The sequence below is a fragment of the Gekko japonicus genome, unplaced genomic scaffold, assembly GCF_001447785.1.
Source record: "Gekko japonicus isolate JY-2015 unplaced genomic scaffold, Gekko_japonicus_V1.1 scaffold19, whole genome shotgun sequence".
Classification (NCBI taxonomy): Eukaryota; Metazoa; Chordata; class Lepidosauria; order Squamata; family Gekkonidae; genus Gekko; species Gekko japonicus.
This window is the reverse complement of record NW_015164664.1, coordinates 185,321-199,921: the sequence shown is the minus strand read 5'-3', so window position 1 is coordinate 199,921 and position 14,601 is coordinate 185,321. Positions and strand designations below refer to the sequence as shown.

Below are 14,601 nucleotides of genomic sequence, written 5' to 3'. Positions count from 1 at the left end.
ATGAATTTCTGAAGAACAAATGCACATTCTGATCACATTCTCCCTCAGCAAAGCTATCTCTTGCCTGGGTTTCCTGGCTTGCCCAGGCCTATAAATCTAAAATCTGCTGTCTCACATTCTTTTTTGTGCCATTTCCGCACTGGTTCCTGGCCCATGCTGTGCCTGGATCTGAAGTGCAGATGTAAAGCCCTGGCTAAATCTGCATAATTTTGCTTCTTATCGGGGTATCTTCTGCAGGGACATCAAGGCTGTGTCGCTCAGGCACAGTAAACCCAATATGAGGTGTGAACTCAAACTAAGGTGAATAGGTTGCCTGTTACTATTGCCTGCACACCTGGTTTTCTGGATTAGTCCAGTGACAAAGCCTATCACTGGATTAGTCCACTGGATTAGTCCAGTGACAAAGCAACCCCACGCATGCCACTGATCCATGCTGGAAGAAAGGCAGGATGCTGATGCCATTAAGTCAATAAATAAATCAAGAAGAAAGCCTGTCTCTTTAAACCAGAACCCAATGAGAGAGGGAGAAGGAGTGTATGTGTGTTTTGTAAGGAATAAATACTCTGTCTGTCTGTGCAGTCTTGTCTGTTAGAGGAGAGGTGTTACAACTTTAAGGGGATTCAACTAAATTATGGTTGGACTCGTCGGTCTTCATGGGGCACGACAGACGAGAAAACCTATGTGGAGTTTTTGCCCTGCCTTTGTCTCCAGGCAACAGCTATCTTCTCCCACTCCCCCCAATCCAAGCTACCCATTTCCAGTGCTGGCAGCCATTTTCACTTTTCTCCTGCATTTGCTCTCCCATGAACATGTGTGGGATAAACAAGGGCTACAAGGATTTATTCTCCATCCATACCGCTGTAGCTGATCTCTCTCCAAGCCACTCCCTCCCATAGTGGATTGTGGTTTCTCTGGCTTCAGCTCCTGCAGATTCTTTCTAATTCCTGAGCCGTCTCCTCCAGTTTGTCACTGTCACACTGCTAGAAAGACACAGCCTCGTGGGCCTAGTCAGCCTTCCCCAGCCAGGGGCTCTGCTGCTGGACTGGTAGGTCACCTTTGACCCCTTGTAGCTGCTGATCCAGGAAGTGTCTCCTTGCCTCACCTGATGGGCAGCCTGAAGGCTTTTCACTCACAGTTGCTTAAATATCTGCTGGAAGGGCTGCTGTGTTTTTCTTCCCTTCTGGTATAATCACCACCACAGTTTTTCTGAGGATTTTCAGTTTCTGCAGGTAGGATTCTGGATCAAAAGGGAAAATATGCCTGTTCACCACTGTTCTGGCCACTCATTTTCTATACACAATATTTTTCTGGGCTGGTGAAATGGCCGGATTACAGTCAAAACCACAGGTGTTGGGGGGAACCCTGTGAACCCTTAAGATGGGACTTAAGCTTGGTTATGCCATTGTGTAAGTGTGCCCATGGGACAGTCAGCTGATACACCTTAGACCAGAGAATTCCTTGAACGTATACTATAGCCATTTGTGATGCTATTATATTTTTATCCTACCCTTCCTCTTAAGGAGCTCAGGGTATGATAAAAATATGTGGCTTTCCACCCTCTTATGCTCACAATACTCTTGTGAGGTAAATTATGCTGAGAACGAGTAGCTAGCCTAAGGTCTCTCAGAGAGCTTCTTGGCTGGAGGGGGGCATTTGAACCTGGGTCTCCCCAGCCTGGTACAGCATGCTGACCAACTACGCTACACAGTTGACAGAAAGGCTGGGCTCATAAAGCCTGCCCATTCTGGGCTGCTTTCTTACGCTCTCAAATGTAGCCTCTATAAGCCACTCTTGTTCTTTTCTATCCATCGTATCATTTCATGGAAGAAAGGAGAATGATGTAAGATGCTTTGCGTCCCCATTGGGAAGAAAGGCGAGGTGTAAAGTAAGTGAATAATTTTTCCCCCAGCACACTTCCAGTTCAACCTGAGCAACATCTGCATTTCTAGGCTATACTTCACAGTACATGCTACTGAATGAAATGAAGGTGGTATTGGAGTGTGATTACAAAATATAAGCTTTGTATAATTTTTTCCCTAATTTCGCATATTAAAGCATCTACATCTTTGATAAAAGCAGTGGGCTCAGATTTCTAAGCAGGTGGAGTTTCCTGCTTCCTAATTGCTTTTCTTTTGTTTTGGTTACTGTCACGTGGTCATACTGTCAAGAGCTCTTCTCTTCTCTTCCTCTTTCCTGTCTCTCTCTCTCACAAATCTTCACTCTCTGGATGGCAGCTCAGCCTTGTTCCGCCTTGCCCTGCCACCAGAATTGAGGGCTTGCACCTGGAGATCCTCCAAGAGCCCTTTCCAGCCTCTCCATTTACACTGCTTGGAGTAGATGAGTGGCAGCAGGCTTTCTGAGCCTCGAGACTTGCATCTTTGGCATGTAGCAAGCAACCAGTTGCGTCTCTCTAGGGTCTGATGATGCTTCTAATAAGGCACTCGCCTATGTGTTGCTCTTCTGGGGTCTCTGACTAGCTGGGGTCTCTTGCAAACACCCATGTTCAGTGTGATCTGGCAAGTGTTCAAGAACATACACACCCGGCTGGTGTTCTGCATTGGGCAGGGGCATGCATTTTTTAGGCCAGTACCTCAGTGTGCATGACTGGTCACTAAATCTTGTACTGGTGTCTTGATACATTTGCTGCTGCACTAAAAAGCCTTCTAAGCAGCTTAGCCATTCCTATTGCTATGTCTCTAGTGCAGAATATGCTGCTTGGCAGTTGCCCCTCCCCATAAGCAGGTTCCTGGCAGAGTGTGGTGCCCCTCCCTGGCAAAGCTTCCAATCCCCTGTGACGGCAGCAGGGGCCTCCTGTTTGACGGATCAACACCGGTTGGGTTCATAACGCAAGAGGTTTCCAAGTCCCGAGCACAGCAGGTTTGCCTTTTGTCCATCTTTTTGCCGAAGAGAGTGTTGAACGTGTGTGAGGTTGAAAGGGTTGTAGAAAGGGGGAAATCATTTCAGAGCTGCTGGCTTTTGAAAAATGTTATTGCACTGGACTGGACTGTCTAATCCCAGAGGCACTGGCTGGGCTTGATGTGGGGAAAAAAGCTGCCCAGGTGTATGTTGGTGTTGGTATTCTCTGCTTCTTTCATTTGGCAACTTCTGGTGTTGTGTAAGTGTTTTGGTTTGTGGGAGGAAGCAGCCTAGGGTAAACGCTTCATGCTACTGCTTGTATCCACAGTTTCTGATGGTTGTTCTCTCAACGGTCTGTTCTGCCAGCCTCCAGCATTGGAGGAGGGGGAATGTGCTTCCCAGGAGAACTAGTGAGTGTCTCTTCTGCTCAGCTGAAAGCAGAAATTTGCTTTCTTTTGATGCTCATCCATCACTTTCCCTGTTGGTCAGGAGCCTGAGGCGGCTGTACAAGGCACTGTGCATGTGACTTCTGGGCTGGCAGGCGGGGGGGGGGGGGGGGGGGGGGTCTGCTGTTTCCTGCTTCTGAAGGGAATTCTGACTCAAACTCAGGAAATTCCCACCAAAGGCCTGTAGCCTGTGGAAATGTGGCAGGAGATTCTTGACGGATGGCTCGGTCTGACTGCTGTTTGCAAATCATTTCCTAGCAAAAACTTCAGCTGCTTTTTGGTCCATATCCTTTTTGTGTATAAAGGAGGAGAGAAAGAAAAACATACTATCTAAAACCAAAACAATCTAGGAATGTTTCTTCCCGTAGATTGTTGGTGATACTTTCTTTTTGAAGAGTGTTCCTGCAGCTTAATTTCTGCATTTAGTGGGTATTGCTCCTCCAATTCCATCTGCCTGTTACAGAGCTATTAAAGACATGGGACTTCCTTTTGGTCACAAGTTACCCAGTTCTCCCCCCCCCCCCGCCCTTAAACCTCCTCACACCCAAGGCACCTGATAGCAGAAAAAGGAGACAGCCATTAATCTTCATAGATTAATGCTGCAGAAAGAGGAAATGAGCAGGTCTTTGTTTTGCTGTGTCCCCTGACAGCGCTATCAGTCAGCTTGATAGACTGACTGGTACCTGTATCGATTCCATGAGCCAGACGAGATGATGGAGGTCATTTGGAAGTAACTGGAGCTCTCAGTTGGCTGGTTATATAGGATTTGTATCTTGTGGGAGGACATTCATTTTATTAATTTAAAATATACCCTGATTTTACAGCATTAATTTAAAAAGAAATGCACATTCAGGTTTTAGCAGTATTACAAAAACCCATTCTGAATTAATTGTTATACGTATTTTGTTTTATGGTCAATGTTTTATTTATGCTGCTTTTCTCACCATTGGGGATCTAAAGCAGCTTATCACATACTTCTCCATTTTATCCTCACAACAACCTGTGAGATAGTTTGGGCTGAGAGTGTGTCACGGGCCTGAGATCACCCAGTAAGCTTCCATGGCAGCCCTAGTCCAACGTTCTAGCCACTATACAATACCAGCGATCCTTGTTGTGTGGTTCCAAAGAGGAAGTGACCTATGCTGTGTAAGAACAGGGAACCATACAGGGGCACTGCTGCAAACTGAAAAAGAGAGAGAGAATCCTTTTTTCTTCTTCTTCATTCAAGGCCACCGTGCACCACAAATTAACATAGGAATGTGTGGGCTGGGAACACACTATGTAAGCGAGTATGTTTGGAGAACTTCTTTGCAAGGGAACCATGTGCCTGATGTTAATAGTTGAAACCCTGCTTCTTAGGATCTGTTTTTGATTTCACTCTGTTGCCTTTAGTTCAGGTCCTGTAGCTCGGTATGTGCCTTCTGTACCTTTCGCAGTCCATTTTCATACACCTGATATAAGAGGCTCCAGCTTCTGAAGGCTCATGGCCGTGGCTGCGCCCTTGCTGTGGCTCCAGGCTCCAACCACCAACATTGATACTGGGAGGAGAAATGGTCCCAGTTTCCAGACTGGCCTTTCCTTCCCTCTTGAAATACCTTGTAGGAATAAGGTTGGGCTACAAGCTTCGCTTCCAAATGTAGGTGAATCCTGCCACACCAGAGGCTGCACGACATTGTTGAAAATTGTCATTCATTTACTTGCTTGTGTCCAGTAAAGGTTGCTTTCAGATGAGCAGGTAGTGATGCTTTTCTAAATTAGACGAGAATGGATTTTCTCTTTCTCCTGGGTGTTGATCTGCTGTTGTTGACGGACATTGGCATGTATGAGCAAGCAGGCCAGGAAAACTTTTTTTCTCTAGCCTTTCTATTTTAGTGGATGTTAGTAAGGTTGCATCATCCAGTAATTTTTCTGTTCTGGTAGTTTTTACCTTGTTTTGATATTGCTGTAAACCATCTTGAAATTCGAAGAAACAGCATGGTATTGTTAACCATAAATTGGGTTGTGCAATGTTATTTTGTCCCAGGGATTACATGCCGTATTTAATGCTGACGTAAGGTGTTGCACCCTGGAACATAGCCTGGCTTTCCAGAGAATAGTTTGTTCTAGTGTCGGTCTAAAGTTTGCTTAAACTGGTTAATCGCTGAAGATGGCTTCCTGACATTTTGACCAATGAATGACTTGTACAAACACAGTTATCCTGAGATTTGCTTTGCGCTAATATTGGTGGACATCTGCAGCAGGCGTGAAGGTAATGTATAACTCCAGCCCATTTTCCTAAGCTGTCCTCTTGCCACTTCTAAAGGCAGAACACTTTGAGCCGACACGGTCATGTGACTGTAGACAAAACCCCACCGCAGGCCTTCTCTGAAATAAAGCTTTAGCTTGTCTGAAGCATTGTGCTATATGGTGGGAGTCTAGGTTTCTTTTCTTTTTTTTCTTTTTTATGATAGCACTAAACCAACACTAGACTTGGCAGATCAAACCCCTAGACTGAGATTTGGTCTAAATGCCTTGATTTGTGGGAGGGCCCTTAAGCAACTCTCTCCTCCAGCTTTTAAGGTAGATAGTCTTTGGGGAACCTGTATTTGATGTTGTGCTTTGGAACCAGTGTTGGGAGTATGCAGTACCAGTGCTAGAGGCAGGTATGCCACTTTGTATTGGTTGCTGGGGGAGCACAGGCAGGATGATGCTGTTGCCTTCCCAGAGGCAGGCTGGCTACTGCGTGAATAGAATGCTGGACTAGATGGGCCTTTGGTCTGTTCCAGCAAGGCTCTTCTTATGTTCTTATGTTTGCTTCTGTATGCCTGGCCATTTAGCACCCTATCTCGCCCTGAAAGGTTGGCCTAACCTCCACCATTTGGAAAAACAGGAGAGAAACTCCACCCTGAGGATTCTCAGCAAGCAATCTAGATTCCAACAAGTAGAAGGTCTCAAGTTGCTGGACCTTGCATCAACATTGCATTTGGGGGGAACCTGCTAGAACCCAAACTCCTTGCTGCGGTCTCATTTGCCGACATAGCGTCTGTGTTACTGGCTGTCATGCTGTAATATGCTGTCTTTGATGTAGTTTGGTGTAGTGGTTAAGTGTGCGGACTCTAATCTGGGAGAACCAGGTTTGATTCCCCACTCCTCCACTTGCAGCTGCTGGATGACCTTGGGCAAGCCATAGTTCTGATAAGAGCTGTGCTCGAAAGAGCTCTCTCAGCGCTACCTACCTCACTGGGTGTCTGTTGTGGGGAGGGGAAGGGAATGGAGTTTGTAAGCCGCTCTGAGACTCTGAGTGAAGGGCAGGGTATAAATCCAATCTCTTCTTCTTCTAGACATTTTGGGGGAAGTTGGGTCTTGCATATGAGTAGCAAGATGCTGGAAAAAACCATGAAGAGCTTTGGCAAGAAGCTGATCCGGCGACGTGTGGTAGACCTTAGCTCGGAAGAGACCCGTTTTGCCCGCTGCCTCTCCACCCTGGACCTGATAGCTCTTGGCGTGGGTAGCACCCTTGGGGCTGGCGTCTACGTCTTGGCTGGGGAAGTGGCCATGGAGCAGGCTGGCCCTTCCATTGTGCTCTGCTTCTTCATTGCGGCTGTCTCGTCAGTTCTGGCTGGGCTGTGCTATGCCGAGTTTGGGGCCAGAGTTCCAAAGGCCGGTTCTGCCTACCTCTACAGCTTTGTGACAGTCGGTGAGATCTGGGCCTTCACCACAGGATGGAACCTCATCCTCTCCTATGTGATAGGTATGTGCCATTGGATTGAGCGTGGGGAGGGAGGAACTTCTGGTGGTTTTTTTTCTAGATCAGGATGGCAGAATGTGTCCCTGACACAACCAGAGCTTGTTTACTGCTTGGTGGTGAAGAAACATCATTGTTGTATTTTCCTCAACATGGCTAACCCTCTCTTGAATTGGAATCCCAAAGTGGATTTTTATTTATAACTCCAAAGAACTCCACAATCCAGTCATTGCCGTATGAGATATCACACAAATATTTTGAACAAATGTTCCCTATTCATTTGTTTAATTTGCTCCATTTCTACCCCAACTTCTTCTCCAGTGGGGATCCAAAGAAACTTACGTTGTTCTCCTCTCCCCCATTTTATTCTCACAACAGACCTCTGAGGCAGGTTAGGCTGAGAGTATAGGACTGGCCCACAGTGACCCAGCAGAATTTGAACCTGGATCTCCCAGATCCTTGTCCCACAGTGTAACTATTATACCACGTTGGCTCTCAATCACTATTCATCACAATCCCTCACATCCAAAAAGGGGGAAGGTGGTTATTTGGGGGATAGATATTGTTGGTTTTAATGGGTGGTTTTTAAATTATGATTTGCGAGCCACCTTGAGCTATGAGGAAAGGCAAAATGTAAACATTTTAGCTAACAAATGCATTATTGTTCATGTTCTTGGATTAATGGAGGTTTCTTTTGTTGATGACTAGGTACGGCAAGTGTTGCTCGTGCCTGGAGCTCTGCCTTTGACAACCTCATTGGCAATCACATCTCCACTTTCTTTCGGAACAGCACTGCCCTGCACTTGGAGAATGTGCTGGCTGAGTATCCTGACTTCTTTGCCCTCTTCCTGGTGCTGCTGCTCACAGGTAGGATGATCCCAAGGTGGCACATCTGCCCTCCATTGCAGAAGCCTGCAAGTTGCAGAGCTTAAGCAAAGCCAAACTTCCCTTGAAATTGGTTGTTCAGTGCCTGGACTAGCCCCCAGACAGGTGAAACTAATAATAAAAGAAAATCCAACTAGCCAGCCTTGACATCTGGGACTAGGGGACAGGCTTTCCAGAGGAGTAGGCAGGCATGTTCAGGGAGGCTTGTGCTCCAGCACCACTCAGTTTTAGGGGAGCTGGTGCATTCCTGTGCCCTCTCCCCAAATCCTCTTGCTTCCTTCCACGACAGGCTTGCTAGCATTTGGCGTGAGTGAATCTGCACTAGTGAACAAAATCTTCACCTCCGTCAACCTGCTGGTCCTCAGCTTTGTCATAATCTCTGGCTTTGTGAAGGGAGATGTCAAGAATTGGAGTGTGTCTGAGGAGTATTATCAGAACCGGTCACAGGAAGCTCTGAACTCTGGAATCAAGTAAGAAGATGCCTTTTTCTTGAATGGGCAACTGCCTGGCTTGCTGTTTCCAAGCTGATTCCTCTAATTCAGCTGTGGAGCAGAGCCACCAGAAACCTTGTTACCTGGGGATTAGCACCTGACTGCTCTGGGCTACCCAGGCTTTGTCGCCAAGTTTAAGTTGCTGCATTAGCAGAGAAAGGCAATAGACTGGTGGAGAAAGGGAAAGCAGCAGAGCTGGAGGGAGATACTTGTCCAACAGCCGTTTCACCATTTGTGTCTACCCCCTGTGCGGATGAGATGAGCCCACATTAGCTTGCTTGGCTCCTCTGAGTGTGGCTGGAGGCCTTCCCTCTCTTCCTCCTTCCTTCTCTCTTTCAGGCCTGGCCATTTTGGTGCAGGTGGCTTTTTCCCCTTTGGCTTTGATGGGGTCCTCTCTGGTGCTGCAACTTGTTTCTACGCCTTTGTTGGATTTGACTGCATTGCAACAACAGGTAAGGCAGCTGCAGGAAGAAGGGAAGAGCAGGGAGAACTCTGCTTCTGTACCCCCCTCCCCCTCCCCCTTTGCCACAGAGCACTTGGGTAGGTATTTCATCTGGGAGAGGGCATTTCATGCTGACTGGCTGGGCATGGGGGCTGCATACGTAAGTGCATTCACATGGGATCCCTGCTCAGCCTGGGAGTGTGGTGGCTGCTGTTCCGTGCCTTTTACATTCCTCATGGAAAACATCTTCCTGTGGTCTGGGAGATGAGTCATTAGCCATGCAGCCTGGTGGCACAGATGGCTGCTTTGCCTGGGAGCCCTGAGGACTCCTTTGCACAGAATAGTTCTCATGTAGAGTGACAGTCAGCTGCCCAGGTAATAGATTCACAGAGCAAAATACTAACAATAAAAAACCTGCACTACATGTTCTCTTATTTAAAAGAAAATCTGCATTTCCTGCCCAGATTAGCTGGTTTTGAATTACGGTTGTTCAAGTCGTTTCCTGCCTTGGGCATTGTATGGGAGTGCTGATTTCACTGGAAATCTCATCCTGATCATTCTCATCTGCCTTCCTGTCCTCAGGTGAGGAGGCTCGCAACCCCCAGCGCTCCATCCCCATTGGCATCATTGTCTCCCTTCTCATTTGCTTTTTGGCTTACTTTGGGGTTTCTGCTGCCTTGACTCTAATGGTGCCCTACTTCTTGGTGAACAAGGAGAGTCCCCTGCCTGAGGCCTTCAAGGATGTGGGGTGGGAGCCCGCCCGCTACGTTGTGGCCATTGGCTCACTCTGCGCCCTCAGTGCAAGGTAAGGTCTGGGTGGGAGGCAGAGCCAGGGAGTGACAGCTGCTGTGTGCACGCTGCAGTTTGTGCTCTTGGCTATCCGAGGTTCTTCCCATTTCCAAGGGCTGACCATCTCTCTTCCTGCTCAATGCAGTTTGCTTGGCTCCATGTTTCCAATGCCACGAGTGATATATGCCATGGCCGAAGATGGACTCCTCTTTAAGTCCCTGTCTCGGGTGCACAGTCGCACCAAGACTCCCTTGGTGGCCACAGTTGTGTCGGGCATCATTTCTGGTAAGGATATGGTGGTAAAAGGTTTCCTTCTTTGCTCCCAGTGGGTGAGGCTGAGTCTTATGTAACTTGTATTCTCTTGCAGCCCTGATGGCATTCCTCTTTGAGCTGAAGGACCTGGTGAACCTCATGTCAATTGGCACACTGTTGGCATACTCATTGGTAGCTGTTTGTGTACTCATCCTTAGGTGGGTGCCTAAGGCCTTTGGACTGAACCACTATAGGTATAGGGTACTCAAAGCCACATCCAAACACTGTAATGTCCTAACCAATTGCAGGGGGGTGGGGAGAGGGTGCTTGATCTCTGAGGCTGGTGGAGGCCCTTTTTGCATATGTGCTGATGATGGGTGGTCTTAATTGCTTTGGTTTTGCTTTTAGATACCAGCCTGAGATGGGTAGCTCTTCCAAAGACATGGAGATGTTGGAGGTGAATGGAAGTGAAGAAGAGAAGGTGATAATGAATGTGTCAGTCAACAGTAATCAGACTACACTCAAAGAAAAGTTCACCTGGGGGAGCCTTTTCTGTCCTTCTGCGGAGATCCCAACCCACAGTTCGGGACTCATTGTCTACATCAGCACCACAGTTGTCTGTAAGTGCTGGGGGCAGAGCTGAGGTGTTTTAGCTAACTAGGGATTTAAAGCTTGCATTGGAAGTCTTCTTAACAATGGCACTGAGATCAGAAGTGCTTCTAAAGCACTGAGATTAGAAGCGCTTCTAAAATTCTAGCTAAATTGGGGAGGGGAATGTCCAACTACAGTTTGTCAACTGGGCACATTGAACAACTTAATTCTCTCTTGGGAGAGCCCAAACAGCCTTTCTGGTGACCCGGAGAATGGAACCAGCTCAATAGCAGATCTGAAATGCCTCAAGCCAGTTTGCAGTTCTCGCCCTGATATTTTATGTTAGATGACTCCTGGGAAAAATTATGGAGAGGTTATGCTAGATCAAGATCAAGTGCCCTCCCCTCTTTCTGAATATAAAGCAGATGTTTCATTCTCTGTCTTGCAGCTATCATGATTACTGTCCTGTGTGGAATCCTGGCACAGGAGTGGGAAGCGCTCATGAAAGGCAACATCGGTTGGGCTGTGGCATGCGCGCTTCTTCTAGGTATTTCGCTAGTTATCACCATCATCATCTGGAGGCAGCCAGAGAGCAAGAAGCGCCTCACTTTCAAGGTAAGAGTCACGGCTGGAAAGCTGCTTATCATTCTGAGATTGTATGTGGCAGAGTTGAGTGTTGCCTACATCTGCCGTGCTGCACTTGGCATCTTTTGTACTCAGTATTTGCTTCTGGATGGCTGAATCATTCCATGTGAATAGCAACCCCACCTTCTGCCTTTCAGAATGAACAGCTCTTATCTCTCTATCCCTCCAGTCTCTCCTTCCCACAATGCTTTTGTAGTTTGACTCCTCCCACAGGCATGACAAGACTTCCATGCTCCTTGCAGAAACGTGTTCTTTTCTGCTTCAGGGAAGCCTTTCGAAAGCATTATAGAAAAAATGGGTTGAATGCTAAGTTGGCCTGGGCAGTCCAGGTGATGTTCTCCTTATTAGTATTTCTGTTGTGTGGAAACACATTTTTCAAGCATTCTGAAGCCAAGTTTGAGTTGGTTGGAAATGCAGTTTCCTCACCTTCCCCAAATGTGAGTGCTGTGTGAAATAGTGGTTGTGGCAGTGTCATAAGCATCTGATGGCCAATACCTGTGACTTTAGAGTCTGCCACCTCCTATGCTTGTTCAGTTTTGTAAATATCTTTTTTGGGGGGCATTCTCGCCCCCACACGTGTAACATGCCTAAACTCTGCTAAAACTCTAAATAGCAAGCAAAGGAATCTCCTTTCTAAATAAAACTCCATTAAGTAGCAAATTTACCTTATCCTAAATAGCAGTATTTCAGAAACGTGGTGAAACTAATAAAGGGGAAAGACATTTTGAAAACTATCTTTGCGACATCTAATGAAACTACAGTTTCCCAGAATCTTGAGAAATGTTTACATCCATTTGCCTTGGGGGTTTTCTCTTCTTTTCCAGGTGCCTGCCCTGCCGGTGCTCCCTCTCTTCAGTATCTTTGTGAATGTCTATCTCATGATGCAACTGGATGCAGGCACCTGGGCCCGCTTTGCTGTCTGGATGGCTATAGGTAAGGAGTCTGATTTGTTCAAAGCACTGTCCTGTAGGACTGATTCCAGTAATGGCTATGGGCTCCCAGTGGGACAGCAAGGAAAGCAGAGGGAGCCTTTTCTGTGTGGAAGTGTTATCTGGGGTGGCATTTAAGTGCTCAGGTATCTGATGATCCAACTGCACCTTGAACCTGCAAACAGACCTGAAGTTTCCAGAGACATCATTCGGCCACGCAGGAATGCAGAGGATGTTCCAAAGAGGATCCAAAGGGGAAAGAATCCAAGCTCGGCATGAGTTGGAATGCTGAGAGTAGCTGTGGATACAGGGGGCAGAGAATACAAGAAATGCAGCTCTGATTTTCCTGAGCTGGGAGAGAGATGGGGAAGTTCACATTCAGGTGAAGTCAGAAGCAAGCCTTTCTGATTGATACAGATGGAGGCTCCAAGTGGAGGGGAGGTTGCAACCAGGAGGGGCTTTCATGGAAAGATTTCCAGATGTGAATAGGAGGAGGGTTTAGAGACAAGACAGGTGTAGACTTCGGAAATAAAATTCATTGTTGCCAGTTGAGATTATTGCAGGCAGGGGTTGTCTTAGCCAATGGGTACCTGGGACAGGTGCCCCAGGGCATGCACTGGGGGAGGGTGCTGATTGCCCACATCCTTGCCTCCCAACAGAAAAGGGAGAAGAAGGAAGAGCAGACTCCTGCTGCCACTTTCTTCTAGTGATGACAGAACCTCCCTACTCACCTTGTATGAGTGAGGAACACCCCTTGCTTGACCCCAGTAGGGGTTAGCCCCAGCAGAGAGGCAGTGGTTCTTGAGTCCCATCTTGGACCTAGAATCACTAGGACCACCCGTGATTGTGTGTGCATGTGGAGAAGCATTTGCCCTTTTGTTAAGAATGAATAAGGCCGATGGCAGAGAATTATTCCCAAAGTCACCTTGATTATTATTCTAAGCATTTAGATCCAGTCAACAGAGCTGGTGGCTACTAATTGGGTCAGTTTTGCTCTGGGTTTCCCACTGAGCCAATCTTTATCTTTTTATATTTGCTTCTATCCAACCTAGTAATGATTTCTTCATGGTTAAAATCAGATCACATGAAGCAGTCTTTTCTTTTGCTCCCTTCTCCTTTGTCCTACAGAAAGATTGGATTAGATCTTGCAGGGAAACCTTGTGACCCATACGTAGACAAGGGCTTGCTGGTATTTTCTGAGTTTTGGTAGAAAAGATTTGCTGGTTACAGGCCAAGAGATAGGGACTGATGTCAAGGAAAAGTCATGGCAACAGGCCCTTAGTTCAAACCTTGGGTCCACCTTTAGCTAAAGGAACATGTGCAGCAAGAGCTGAATGAAAGCTGCTACCAGTCAGGAGAGACACTACTGAGCTAAGTGGATGCTTTGACTTGGTAGAAGGCAGTTAATATTAGGGTTTGGGGGGGTTTACCTTTAGCATTTAATCATGTTAAAGTATGTTAAACCTTACTATTAATGTTAAACGTTACTATTATTGAAAGCTAGATCCTGCAATTTTAACTACTGACTTTCATCAGTTGCTGTCTATCACACTTTCTCTGAGGAGCTCCAGGAAGTCTTCCCCCATCCCTTTTATCATCACAGCAAGCTCTGTGGGGATAGCTGAGATAGAGCCAGCGACTGAGCTGAGATCACCCAGCAAGTGTCATGACTAAATGGGATTTGAATTGAGGTCCTACCCAGTCCTAGTCTGAAACACTAACCACTATACCACATTAACTCTTTGGTGTAAAGCAATCTAGCATGCTAAACTATGAGATCAATTTTTAATGAGTAGAATAATGGACAAGCCGTTCTTTTTTGGAGTTCCTGGTATCATGACTCAGGTAGCTCACTTGGAGCTATGGTCACCAGTTTTGACTCTCCTTTCCATAGATGATCAACAATTTAGCTGGTTAAGGTTTTAAGGAATGGGATCTCATGCCCTTGGACTTATTCAATAGATGCCTTTGGATGTATGTTTTCTATTGTTTGATTCTAGAAATTTTTGTAACTTTTCTCCTGTTTATGTAACTGCTATAGTATTAATTTGCTTTACTTTTGAAACAAATAATTTAATCTAGCAACTTTTAACATATAAAATAAGTGTTTTTGTAATCTGTGCAGGCTTTGCCATCTACTTCGGTTACGGGATCCGGCACAGCATAGAAGCACAGACTACTCGACAGTTAACAACAAACAAGCCTCTGAATTCTGCTGGCTCTGACCCGAGTCCAGATACAGCTATCTGAGGAAAGGAAGTGATGATTCTCTACCTGCTCTGCCTTTCCCACATCATAGTTGCCCTTGAGCTCTTGCCTGCCTCCTGCCCTTCCATATAACAAGCAGGAGAAGGAAAGATCCTGGGCAGATTGTTTCCCCTTGTACCTGCAGGTATCCCAAGCAAGGTTGTCCTGCAGGGGGGACAAGGCAAGCATCAGCCTGGAGGGAGGGGGGAGCAGCTGCAAAGCACTGCAACGCTCTTGCCCTTGGTAAAAACTGACAGGCAGGGAAACTGCCATACACCTGATGTCTGTATTTATTTTCTGGTCA

At 46.6% G+C, this 14,601-nt stretch overlaps 1 protein-coding gene across 1 annotated transcript in view; it reads left to right on the top strand.

The window, feature by feature from the left end:
* Window positions 1-14,592, top strand: part of SLC7A3 (solute carrier family 7 (cationic amino acid transporter, y+ system), member 3) — a 26,013-nt gene extending 11,421 nt beyond the window's left edge. Inside the window, exons 2-12 of the mRNA XM_015408975.1 lie at window positions 6,623-7,032; window positions 7,735-7,893; window positions 8,201-8,381; window positions 8,742-8,854; window positions 9,427-9,649; window positions 9,779-9,918; window positions 10,001-10,103; window positions 10,294-10,505; window positions 10,925-11,091; window positions 11,946-12,054; window positions 14,176-14,592. Coding sequence (XP_015264461.1) covers window positions 6,651-7,032; window positions 7,735-7,893; window positions 8,201-8,381; window positions 8,742-8,854; window positions 9,427-9,649; window positions 9,779-9,918; window positions 10,001-10,103; window positions 10,294-10,505; window positions 10,925-11,091; window positions 11,946-12,054; window positions 14,176-14,300 — 1,914 coding nt within the window. The 5' untranslated portion in view covers window positions 6,623-6,650 and the 3' untranslated portion in view covers window positions 14,301-14,592. The remainder of the gene's footprint in view (window positions 1-6,622; window positions 7,033-7,734; window positions 7,894-8,200; window positions 8,382-8,741; window positions 8,855-9,426; window positions 9,650-9,778; window positions 9,919-10,000; window positions 10,104-10,293; window positions 10,506-10,924; window positions 11,092-11,945; window positions 12,055-14,175) is intronic.
* Window positions 14,593-14,601: the final 9 nt, after the last annotated feature.